At 45.0% G+C, this 12,304-nt stretch overlaps 1 protein-coding gene across 2 annotated transcripts in view; it reads left to right on the top strand.

Moving 5' to 3' along the window:
* TTF2 (transcription termination factor 2) overlaps positions 1-11,148 on the top strand; it is a 124,909-nt gene extending 113,761 nt beyond the window's left edge. The window contains exons 21-23 of one of the 2 annotated variants that reach the window (XM_033943407.1): positions 1,942-2,024; positions 9,650-9,724; positions 10,925-11,148. In XM_033943407.1, coding sequence (XP_033799298.1) covers positions 1,942-2,024; positions 9,650-9,724; positions 10,925-11,069 — 303 coding nt within the window. In that variant the 3' untranslated portion in view covers positions 11,070-11,148. The remainder of the gene's footprint in view (positions 1-1,941; positions 2,025-9,649; positions 9,725-10,924) is intronic. The other variant, XM_033943408.1, reaches the window with a different exon arrangement.
* The last annotated feature ends 1,156 nt before the right edge of the window (positions 11,149-12,304 follow it).

Raw genomic sequence — 12,304 nt, 5'->3', positions numbered from 1 at the left:
ATGGCAACATCCTAAGACTCTTAAGACATATGCTCTCAAATCTGTCACCACATGTAGTTCTATGTGGATGATATATGTTATTACATGCTCTTGTCGTATGGTATACGTGGGCCGTACTCAAAGAAAAATCAAAACACGTCTTATTGAGCACCGCTCACGTATTAATACCCGGTCAATGAATTCTCCGCTGGTGCCTCATTGTATCCAGTTGGGACATACCTTTCAGGATTTACGTTGGTCTATCATTGAACAGGTTTATGAGACTCATCAGGGAGATAAAGTGTTGTGGTTACAACGGAGGGAGCAATATTGGATTTTTGAGCTCCAAGCGTTAGCTCCTATGGGACATAATGACTATATTGAATGGCAACATACCTTTTAATTTATTGTTTTTCGAAAGTTAGTTTTGCTTTATTTTTGATTGAATTTTTTTGCAGTTCATTTTTTCAGCTGAACTCCGGGCCGTATTTTTCTGGTCTCTTTGAAGTTCTCTGGAGTCAGGTGTTTTTTCTTTCTTTTTTTCTTGTCCAATTACCTTTTGGGTCTGCTGTTTAAATTGGAGGCGTTCTGTTCGGTTCAGTGCCATTTCCTGCTTTGTCAATCCTTGCTGTGCCGGATGATTTGGATGGTCACAGCGCAGCCCAGCTGTTCCTGAAGAAGGGGGTGTGCACCCCCGAAACGGAGTCCCGTTGGACGAAGAATATCTTTGCTGGCTGTTTGTCTTCACGGAGAAGCTAAGTACTTCCTGTTGTTTTTTGCTTGGCTGAACTTGGACGTTTTTGGCCCCCTGGACAAGGGGCAGAGACAATCGTAGTGAATGGTAAAGTGTGTTTTTTTGATTTATGTATATCTTTTTTCACACTTAGCACTGTTGGGTGCACTTTATTATAAAAAATACAGAGTAGAGCCCGGGGATGTTTCACAGTTAACACTTGTTTGGGTGTAAGCCATGTGACAGCCTTTTCCACTGGTTCTCCGGTAGGTGGCTGTGTTACTGAGGGCTCTTCCGTTTAATCTACTTACATCTTAAACATTATTGATAGGTTGGTGAATGTAGTTGAGCCGTCTCTGCTTTTGTCTCTCTCCCTTGTCTAGTTCCTTTTCTTGGGGTTTGGGAGGTTTTTTGCTGTTGGATTTGTCTATTTACCTTCCAATTTTTTCAGGTTTTTCTGATTTCTTTAAATACAGTAGACATAGAAACATGATGGCAGATAAAAGCCAAATGGCCCATCCAGTCTGCCCATCTGTAACATCCACAGTAAAACCCTAATTAGCTGCTGAACCAGTTTGATAAAAGAGCCTTTTATTGTTGCATTTGTGTTTTAATTGCTCTTCATTTTACACCATCATTGAAGAAATTGTAAGTCTAGCTGAAGTTTGATTTTGTTACCTGTTCTTACACAGAAGTGTTTGCTGTAATGAGCTCAGATCATGGCAGTGGGCTGTATATATTTGTATGCAGTAACAGTTTATTTGATTTGGAATGTCACAGTGGTCTCAAACTCAAACCCTTTGCAGGGCCACATTTTGGATATGTAGATACTTGGAGGGCCTCAGAAAAATTAGTTAATGTCTTATTAAAGAAATGACAATTTTGCATGAGGCAAAACTCTTTATAGTTTATAAATCTTTCCTTTTGGCCAAGTCTTAATAATAATATTGTAATTTATAGCTAAAGAGACATATGATCAAGAAACTGTTTTATTTTACTTGTGTGATTATGATAAACATACCGAGGGCCTCAAAATAGTACTTGGTGAGCAGCATGTGTCCCCCGGGCCGTGAGTTTGAGACCACTGGAATGTCATGTTTTTCCCTAGGACAAGAACCTGTTCTTTTCTTCACTCAGCATGGTGTAATATTTTTAGATCCAGTTAATTGGATGGCTTTTAATTTTAATTTCAGAAATATAGGTGTTTTTTTTATCCCTTTGGTTTCCAGGTGATGTTGGTGTCTCTGTCTGCAGGCGGTGTTGGCTTAAACTTGATTGGCGGAAACCACCTCTTTTTATTGGATATACACTGGTAATGACCCACATACCTTTCCTTATGCTCTGTCCCTTCTAATCCCGATAATGCTGATTACTCCAGTTTATATCAGCACAGCATTAAAGATAGTACTAGGCAACTCTGATCCTCCCAGATCTGAAAACCCTTAAAAGTTTATCTTTAAAGGTGGTGTGTAGATGCATACTAAGCTCTACATAATAATAATTTATTTTTTATATACTGCCAAACCATCAGTTTGTGGCGATTTACACAATGGTATTACACTAAGGTATAGAAATACAAAGTTATAAAACAATTTTTTTAAGTTCAAATAGTTTTTATTGGTTTTGAGTATTAAACAATACAAACAGAAAAATAAGGAATATCATAGAAGAAAACACAATTCAGAATAAAAGCACTAGGGAAAAATACAACCTTATAAAACTTGTAGAAGATAGTGATTACACAGTACAATTAATTACAATATAGTAAATAGAAATTACTCAATACAGTTAATTGTAAGAATAATCATAAATTGATTCGAAGCTTAATACCTTAATAAATTTAAAAAATAAAATCAATTTTGTATTTCATATTTTTTGAATAAATGAGTTTTAAAATCTTTCCGGAATTGATAATAAGTGAGGGATGGAGAGATAAGGGCATTCAAACATGAATATTAGACAAATATGGTGGTATTTATCAGTAGGGTATCTCAAGTTATTGGTCTGGGCTTTGACTGCAGCATCCTCTTATCAGTAGACTTGTTGAACATGGCTCCTGGATTGCTTTTGAGAGGATGTAAATGGGCTGAGCAATTTTCTTTTTTTTAAGGCAGTTTCATGGCTGCCAATTTAGCTAGAATTTTGTTCAAAGTATTGAGTATCTTTAAAATTGTATATAGACTAGTGCCTATTTTTGACTTCTGTTGTGTTTTTATGCTTCCATTTGGTCTCTTCACTTATGGGCCTCTTTTACAAAGCTGTGGTAGCGAGTCCCGGTGTGGCAAATGCGATGCAGCCTGTAAGAATTAAATGGACGTGTCACATTTGCCGCGTGGGAATTCTTTAGCACTCTCCAGACCAGTAGAGGTTAATCTTTACGAATGGGTATATATCCAATCATGACCAGCAGGTGGAGACTGAAAATAAAACTGTAGAATAGTATATAATATATTCCCTTTTCTATTCTCATCAGTCTTCTTTCAGTCTCCAGCAGGTGTTGAGTGATCTGTACCCATCTCCCTTGGTAGGGCTGTTGGAATTTGTTTAGGGGGTTTCTAGTCCCTGTTTTTGGACGGACAGAGCTTGGGCGGGCCCTGTTTGGGGGTCTGTCCGACCTCAGGGGTGTCAAACCCGGTGAGTCTTGAGTGGGGTCCCATCCCCCACTTCCTCCACCTCCCTGCATTTTTTTTGAGGAGCCTCAGCAGTCAGCCTTGCCCCCTAAATTAAGCAAGGTCTACTGCTTCGAGAACCTATGGAGTCTGTTCAGTAAAAAAAATTATCCTGAGGTAGTGCCGGTCTGCAGGGTTGCTTCCCTGTCAATTTACTGTATTTTACTGTATTTTTGCACTAACCGGCACTTTTTCTTCTAGCTAGGTCGCGTATGGAGCAATTGTGCCCTTCTCCGGGGGAGTGTGACACAATTTGGTCCAGCCACGAGACACTCGCGGCCGGCCTAAACTTGGCAGTTTGGGCCAGTGTGGTCATGGAGCTCTGTCGGCAACAGCTGCAGGCATCTAGAGCTCCCCGGCTTTAGTGCCTCGCGAGCCGGCTGAAGGCAGTGAGGCAGCCCGGTCTGCTCTCACTACTTCCAGAGGGATTCCACGAACCGCCTACGGTAGGGAAAAAAGGATTCCCTCTCAGCTGATTTTTCAGCAGCTGATGCCGGCTTGCCTGCTTTAGCATTAAGTTTATTATTAAGTTTAAGTTTATTAGGATTTTATATACCGCCTATCAAGGCTTTCTAAGCGGTTTTACAAACCCGCTCGACGTCTCAGGATGGCACTGCATGGGGGTGTCTGCGGGAATTTCGCAAGTTTCGCCCAGGGCATGGGAATGCTTCTTTCCAGACTTCCGGTTTTTCCCCGGGGTCAGTTAGCTCAGCGCTTGCAGTCCTTTCAGGGGGCCCGTTGGGGGTCTGGGAGTCCCCCCCCTGGTTCCCCTGCTGCCCGTCCATCTTTGCCGGTGCCCCCTTTGGTTCCAGTGGGCACCTGGCTGCGCAACTTGTTTCCCAAGTGGGCCGAGATCACATCCGATTGGTGGGTCCTGGTGGTAGTGTGGGATGGTTATGCTCTGGAATTTTGCCCGCTCTCTGCCGGATCATATCTAGCCTCTCCGTGTCAGGTGGCATGGGAGACGCTAGCCTTTCGCCAGACCCTTCGGCGCTTGCTAGATCTCAAAGCGGTTGTCCAGTGTCCCCTCAGGAGTGCAGCACTGGCTGGTATGCCATTTCCTTTGTGGGGCCCTAAAAGGAGGGGACCTTTCGGCCCATCCTCGGTTTAAAAAGGGGTCAACAGGGCTCTCAGAATTCCCTTTCTTTTTCGCTTGGACACACTGCAGTCTGTCCTTCTGGCGGTTCAGCCGGGGGAGTTCCTGACTTCTCTCGCTCTGACGGAGGCCTACTTGCCTGTTTCCATTCAGGCCTCTCATCAGCTCTTTCTTTGCTTTGCGATCTTGGGTCAGCACTATCAGTTCTGTGCGCTTCCATTAGGCATGGCCACAACTCCCCAGACGTTCACCAAGGTAATGGTGGTTGTCGGGGCGGCATTGCAGTCAGAGGACGTTCTGGTGCACCCATACCTGGATGACTGGTTGATTCGGGTGAAGTCGTTGCAGGAGAGCACCCGGGTTACAGCTCGGGTGGTGGAGTTTCTCCGGTCGTTGGGCTGGGTGGTCAACCTTTCCAAGAATTGGTTGGTCCCAGCTCAGCGTCTGGAGTACCTTGGAGTTCTGTTTGACACCTCCTTGGGGAAGGTCTTCCTTCCAGAGGCCCAGGTAAGCGAATTGCACTCTCAGATTCGCCTCTTTTGGTGTCCCGGTGTCCTCGGGTGCAGGATTTCCTTCAAGTCTTGGGGTCGATGGCAGCGTTCCTGGATGTGGTGAGGTGGGCGCGGATCCACATGCGTCCTTTTCAGTATGCTCTGCTCTGGAGGTGGTCACCCCAGAGGCACAGTTTGGATGTCCCTGTCACTCTGCGAGGCTTGGCACGCTGCAGTCTTCGTTGGTGGCTCCAGACCTCTCATCTGGTTCAGGGGGTGAGTCTGGATCTACTGAGTGGACGATGCTTCTCACGGATGCCAGTGTCCTCGGTTGGGGGGCTCAGTGTCTAGGTCACTCAGCTCAGGGCACCTGGTCCATGGAGGATGTGTCCTGGTCAATCAATGTGTTGGAGACCAGAACCATCCATCTGGCGCTGTTAGCCTTCCGCTCCCTCTCGATGGGCAAGTCGGTCAGAGTCCTGTCGGACAATGCCACGGCGGTGGCTTATGTCAATCGTTGAGGCACCAAGAGCGCTCAGGTGGCGCAGGAGGTGGCTCAGCTCATGCTTTGGGCAGAGTCACACCTTCTGGACCTCTCGGCCTCTCACATAGCTGTGGTGGAGAATGTTCAGGCGGACTTCCTCAGTCGTCACATCTTAGATCCCGGAGAGTGGTGTCTCAGCCCCGTGGATTTTCTGTTGATAGTGCAGGCTTGGGGTCAGCACCTGATGGACCTGATGGCCACGAGTGGCAACGCCAAGGTGTCCCGCTTCTTCAGTCATCGCAGGGATGGTCTGGCCGAGGGTCTGGATGCTCTAGTTCAACCATGGCAACAGAGGGGCTGTTTTGCGTGTTCCCTCCGTGGCTATTAGTGGGCAGAGTTCTTCTCCGCATTGTTCACCATCTGGGTCTGGTGGTTCTGGTGGCTCCGGATTGGCCTCGACATCCGTGGTACGCGGATCTGGTGACGCTCTGGTGGCGGATCCTCTGCCTCTCTTGGATGACCTGCTGACACAGGGTTCCATTCCCACGTTCGACCCGTCTCCCTTCTGTCTTACGGCTTGGCTCTTGAAAGGGGTCACCGTGGTAAGAAGGGGTATTCAGATAGGGTGATCTGTACACTCTTGGGGTCCCGGAGGCTTTCTGCCTCTCAGGCTTATGTGCGGGTTTGGCGTCTCTTTGAGGGGTGGTGCCAGGTGTGCAGAGTGGTCTCTTTTCGCACTTCCCTGTCTAACATCCTAGAGTTCTTGCAAGATGGCCTGGATAGAGGCCTGGCTTGGTCTTCTCTCCGGGTTCAGCTTGCGGCCTTGTCAGCCTTTTGGGGGTTAGTGACAGGTCAGCGTTTGACAGCCATTCCTGATGTGATTTGCTTTTTGTGGGCAACCAAGTTGCTCAAGCCTCCCATTCGGCCCTCTGTTCTCTCTTGGGATCTCAATCTGGTTCTATCTGTTCTGGTGCACCCGTCCTTCGATCCGTTGGGCGGCTCCTCTTTGAAGGACCTTACTCTGAAGGCGGTCTTTTTGGTGGACATATCTTCCGCTAGGCATGTTTCTGAGCTACAGGCTTTCTCTTGTAGAGCTCCCTTTTTGGAGTTTTCTAGGGAGCGGGTTGTCTTGCGGCCTGTTCCTTCTTTTTCTGCCGAAAGTAGTTTCTCCTTTTCGTGTTAATCAATCTGTGGTCCTCCCGGTCTTGGGTAGTCGGGAGGGCTCTTCTGAGCAAAGACAGCTGGGCAAGTTGGATGTTGGTCAGGTCCTTCGCTCTTCTGTGCAGCAGACCCAGGCAATCAGGAAATCAGATCATCTCTTTGTCCTTCTGGCGGGTCCTCGTAGGGGGGGCTGGTGCTTCTAAGGCTACTATTGCGCGCTGGATCAAGGAGACTATTGCTTCCGCTTATCTTCTGAGGCAGAAGCCCGTTCCGGAGTTTCTCAAGGCTCATTCCACTCAGGGTCAGGCGACTTCGTGGGCTGAGTCGTCGCTTGTGCCTCCAGTGGACATTGTACAGCTGCGGTTTGGTCTTCCTTGCATTCCTTTGTCAGACACTTTCGGGTAGATGTTCAGGTGCGTCGGGACGCGGTGTTCGGTGTGCGTGTTCTGGTGTCGGCCCTTCGGGGGTCCCGCCCATGTGAGGGACTGCTTTGGTACGTCCCATTCATAAAGATTAACCTCTACTAGTCTGGAGAGTGCTAAAGAAGGAGAAATTAGGTTCTTACCTGCTAATTTACTTTCTTTTAGCTTCTCCAGACCAGTAGAGGTCCCCACCCTGTCTGTTATTCTTGTGTTGGGGCTGTTGCGCGGGCAGTTTTATTTTTTGCTGCGGGTTCTAGTATTTTTCTAGGGCCGGGGAGAATTGATGAACAGCGGCTGTGGCTCGGCTGGCTTAGCTGGCGAGCTGTGGGGACATTTTCCTTCTGGTATTTCTCCTCTGCATTTTCCAACAGCATTTGGGTATGTTAGTTGTTATTCCTGTTCGAAGTATTGTTTATTTCTGTTTCCAGTTCTTAGTTCTGCTTGGCTATTCAGCAGACTGATGAGAATAGAGAAGGGAATATATTATATACTATTCCACAGTTTTGTTTTCAGTTTCCACCTGCTGGTCATGATTGGATATATACCCATTCGTAAAGATTAACCTCTACTAGTCTGGAGAAGCTAAAAGAAAGTAAATTAGCAGGTAAGAACCTAATTTCTCCTTTCTACTGTGGGTTTCTAATAATAAATTTGGTATATCCTTCTAAGAATTTTAGCATATTTTGGATGAATTTTTTGTGCGTTATTTTAAATGCTGGCTGCTGCAGGCTGATTTAAACCAAAGATATTCAGGGCTGGGTCATGGGCAGTCACCAGAAGTTATCCGGATACCCTAGATATTTAGGGGCTGATGCCCAAAGCTCAACACCAGCATTAAAAACAGTTAGCACTAGACGAGCACATATGTTATGTTAATCAGATTTTCTGTTCCGCCTTTACCTATTCAGTTCAAGGTTGGATTATATTGCAAGAGGTTGGGTTAGTTACCCAGGAAGTTACAATGGACAGTTTGACATTTATTTTTATTTATTTATTTATATTCCATATAGCCTACAATTCTATGCGGATTACAATTTATTCAGGTACTGAAGCATATTTCCCTATCTGTCTCGGTGGGCTCACACTCTATCTAATGTACCTGGGGCACTGGGAAATTAAGTGACTTGCCCAGGGTCACAAGGAGCAGTACGGGATTTGAACCCACAACTCCAGGGTGCTGGGGCTGTAGCCAGGGACGGATTTTCTATAGGCTAACTAGGCTTCAGCCTAGGGCCTCAAGATCAAGAGGGGCCTACATTCAAATTGTTAGCAAAATTAAAATTACACTATTCTAAAAACAGTGAACACTAAAACACTGAACCGAAAATAAGGAGAAATTCTACGTTTCGGGATCGGAACCGGCTCCGGCCACAACGGGGCGCCGACTCGGCTTCTCCCTTTCTTTTTCTCGCCCTGGGGAGGAAAGACGTCAGTCCTGAAACAGCTGGGTAAAGCCCAGCCCAGCGGGGAGAGAGGCAAAACGTGGATCCGTCAGGACAGGACGGCCCAGACTGGCATCGGGGTGAGGTGGGGTGGGGTGGGGGTGTTTCAGTGGAAGGGCATCGGAGGGGGGGTGGGGGGGTTTAATGGAAGGCAGGCAAGCAGGATAACATGGGGGGGTGTTCAATGGAAGGGTAATGGGAGGTAGGTGGGCATCGGAGGGGGGTAAGTTGAGGAAGGATGCACTGGGGGCACTATGGACATAGGAAGGGGCAATGTTGTGTGTTATGTTTGATTAGTTATTGTTACAAGTACTATATATGGTGCTGAGAATAAATGTCCAAATAAGTGTTCTCGACTTTTTTTTATTTATTATCCGTGTCACATTTTTTATAAAGGTTAGTACCAATAACAACATGTTTCATTTAACATATTGATATATATCACAGTAATGATGTATTTTATTATCTCTCATGTAATTTACAAACTTAAAAATGGGAGGTGAAAGGGCCTCATAAGTAGAATAGCCTAGGGCCTCTTTTCATCTAAATCTGGCCCTGGCTGTAGCTCTAACCATTTCACCACACACATTCAACAGAGTACAGGTTTATCAGTACAGTTATTAATAGAGTTAGATCATAGTTACAAGTTCAAGTAGGTCATTGTTGGCTCATTGTTATGTCCCAGGAGTTGCATTAGACAGTTTAGAAATGGTCTCATGTTAATGTGGCTGGATGTTCAGAGGGTTCTAGTGCAGGTATTAACATATGTGCCAAATATGTGTTCAAATTGTATTAGATAGTATTTGTTAGGTGCCATTGAATCGTCTTCGAGTCTTAGTGACTTGATGAACACCAAGTTTTCATGGCAGAATACAGAAGTAGATTGCTGGGTCTTTCTTTGCAGTATAAATTCGATGTCATCATTGTTGCATCAAACGCAATCCTCTGCCTCCAACACTGTCCATCTGCTGCTGCCCAGATGGTATTTAAATGAATGTAAATGAGGTCAGTAGTATTCCTTCTCAATGCTCAGATGGAAGTGTTGTAATGCACAGAAGCAGATGCTAGCCTTAATGCTGAAAACTTAACGCCAGCTCAGGGGTGGGGTTGAAGCTGTTTGAGATAAGATTTATTGAAATCTGGCATACTAACTGCACTTTTCTTCCTTAAAGGAATCCTGCAATGGAAGATCAAGCTTGTGATCGCATCTATCGGGTAGGACAACTCAAGGATGTTGTGATTCACAGGTCAGTGCTGTTGGACCCCCTTAGGAAACAAAATCCATTCATTTTATTCTGTGCATTGTATGATAAAGATTTCCTTTTGGGCAGCTGAGGATTACTGGCGCTAGGAACAAGTCAGAGTTCTAATGGCTATCAGGTTCAGAGGGAGATGAGATTAGCTGATAGAATTAGACATCTGAATAGATGTGAATCTCTCTTCATTGGTTATCAATAAAATGGAGGGTTCAATTTAAAATATTAATTTTGATATATCTAGCCTTGTTTGAAGTAGTCTTCATATTTTAACAGAGTTTTAAAGATCTGTAGGCTGATGGAACATAATTTATCAATACAATTCTTATATCCTGTATGTACCAAAAATGCTCAGTGCAGGTTATAAAAGAAAAATAAAAGTAGGCATACATAAGAAATACAACATGAAAATACCTCCTTTGTAATGGAGATGTAAGACTGAAATAGAAAAGTTTTCTAATATTTCTGAAGCATCAGGTAATTAGGGACCTTTTTACCAAATGGTAGCAAAATGTGGCATTAGTGCGACCTTATGCATGTCATTCTTGTGTGTAAGGCTACTTTTCCGCTTGGTTAAAATGGCCGACTTTTCTATTTTCCTTATTAATGTCCACGTTCTAAAGTTGGGCACCTACAATGGTGTGCCTAGCCATTGTAGGTGCCTAACTTAATTGATTAATAGGCACAGTTAATTGGACTTAATTGAAAGATAGGCGCCTCACAAAACATGATTCTGTAAAAAGTAGGCACCTAGTCCAAAGTGTGAAGTTAAAAGTGGGCATGTTTTCTAATTAGGCACCTGTTTTTGAATTAGACATAGGCATTCAGGCCAAGAAAACCCTGGCATAAATATAGTGCACCTAAAAGTTAGAATGCCTAATGACACCTAAGGGCACTTAGGTGGCGCTAAGTGTGATTCTTACCTATACAGTGCACCTACTTGACGCTGATTTTTTAGGCCATCTTAATACTTCTCTTCTGTAAAGATTAGGCCCACCTATCCTCCACTAAGAAACAAAAGGTTTCCCATGATTTTTCCATGTGATGTCTTTTTATTCTCTGACTTCCTTATACTGGTGCAATGGAGTAAAAAAAATACCAGCAGGGATTCCCTGGGGAAAGAAGGAGAGGATGCTGGTCCTTGGACACTTCTGAATTTCACTAATACAAGTGTTTTGGGGATGTTTCTAGGTTTGTGTGTGAAGGGACAGTTGAAGAAAAGATTTCAGAATTGCAGGTGAAGAAGAGAGAATTGGCCACACAAGTGCTATCAGGCAAAGGACATGCTAATTCCAAACTCACCCTGGCTGACCTCAAAGTCCTCTTTGGAGTTTAATAGTGTTTGGAATACTTTTCAATTAGAAACATATCAGGAGGTAAAAAAATTGTTAATAAATATGTTAAGTCCTTTTGCATATGAGATTTTTACCCTACTCAGTTACTCTAAAATTGCCCTCCTTTCTTTCTGAATGCTGTAAGAACTGAAGAGTTGTAAGCAGATAAATTTAATGCATTAGGTGCAGTTAAACACAGTGAGGGGCATAAACGATAGCGTACCTAAGTCTGAGGTTGGATATCTTGTGCAAGACTTCCACAACCTCAGAAGGAAAAATGTCCATTTTCAAAGCTGCCAAATGTCTCTTTTATTTTTGAAAATGAGTTAGGTGTAAGTTTTGGTCCTTAAGACATCTACTTTTTTTGCCCATTTTCAAAAATAAAAATGTCACATGAAAAATGCACAAAAGCAAGTTTTGTAGATGTACCTACCAACTACCTTGTCTTATCACAGCAGAGGAATCCCCATCAGTTGAGTCAGTTTCGGGGAGTCCTGGCAGCTCAGCTGATGGGGATTCCCACTGCCAAGATCAGCTGAGTCGCAGAGCCCTATACCCCCCGATATCCCAGACCCCCCCCCCTTACCTTCGGATGAGAAAATAGCAAGAGGGAAGCTCCCTCCCTCCTGCCTACAGCGCCGTGTGATGCAAATGATGGGGCTTTCCCCTCCCATTGTATCTTGGGATGCAGTGGGAGGGGCCAAAGGCCAGGATTGGCTTAAAATTGCAATTTTGAGCCAATCAGAGCTCTCACTGCATCCCAAGATACATTGGGAGGGGGAAGCCCTGTCATTTGCAGCATGTGGCCCTGTAGGCAAGAAGGAGTGAACTTCCCTCTAGCCATTTTCTTATCCGAAGGTACGGGGGATGTTCAGGGATGTGGGAGGGGGGCCCAGGAATGTTAGGGGATATGATGGGCGGGGGTGTGGAGATGTCAGGGAATAGTCCAGGATGTCAGGGGAATGGGTGTAGGGCTCCGCTGATCCTGGCAATGGGAATCCCCATCAGCTGAGATGCCAGGAATCCCAAAAACCGGCTCAGCTGATGGGGATTCCTCTGCCGCGATCAGCTGATGAGAAGCCTATGAGTCTTTGGATTTTTTTGCTCTTTGGGTGATTGAAGGGGGTCGTGACCACTGGGGGAGGAAGGGGAGGGGGGTCATGCCTTAAATCCTCCAGTGGTCGTCTTGTCAGTTTGGGCACCATTGTGGAACTTAGACACAACTGAAACAGGTCTA

The sequence above is a fragment of the Geotrypetes seraphini genome, chromosome 4 (assembly GCF_902459505.1).
Source record: "Geotrypetes seraphini chromosome 4, aGeoSer1.1, whole genome shotgun sequence".
Lineage (NCBI taxonomy): Eukaryota > Metazoa > Chordata > Amphibia > Gymnophiona > Dermophiidae > Geotrypetes > Geotrypetes seraphini.
This window is presented reverse-complemented; position numbering and strand designations above follow the sequence as displayed.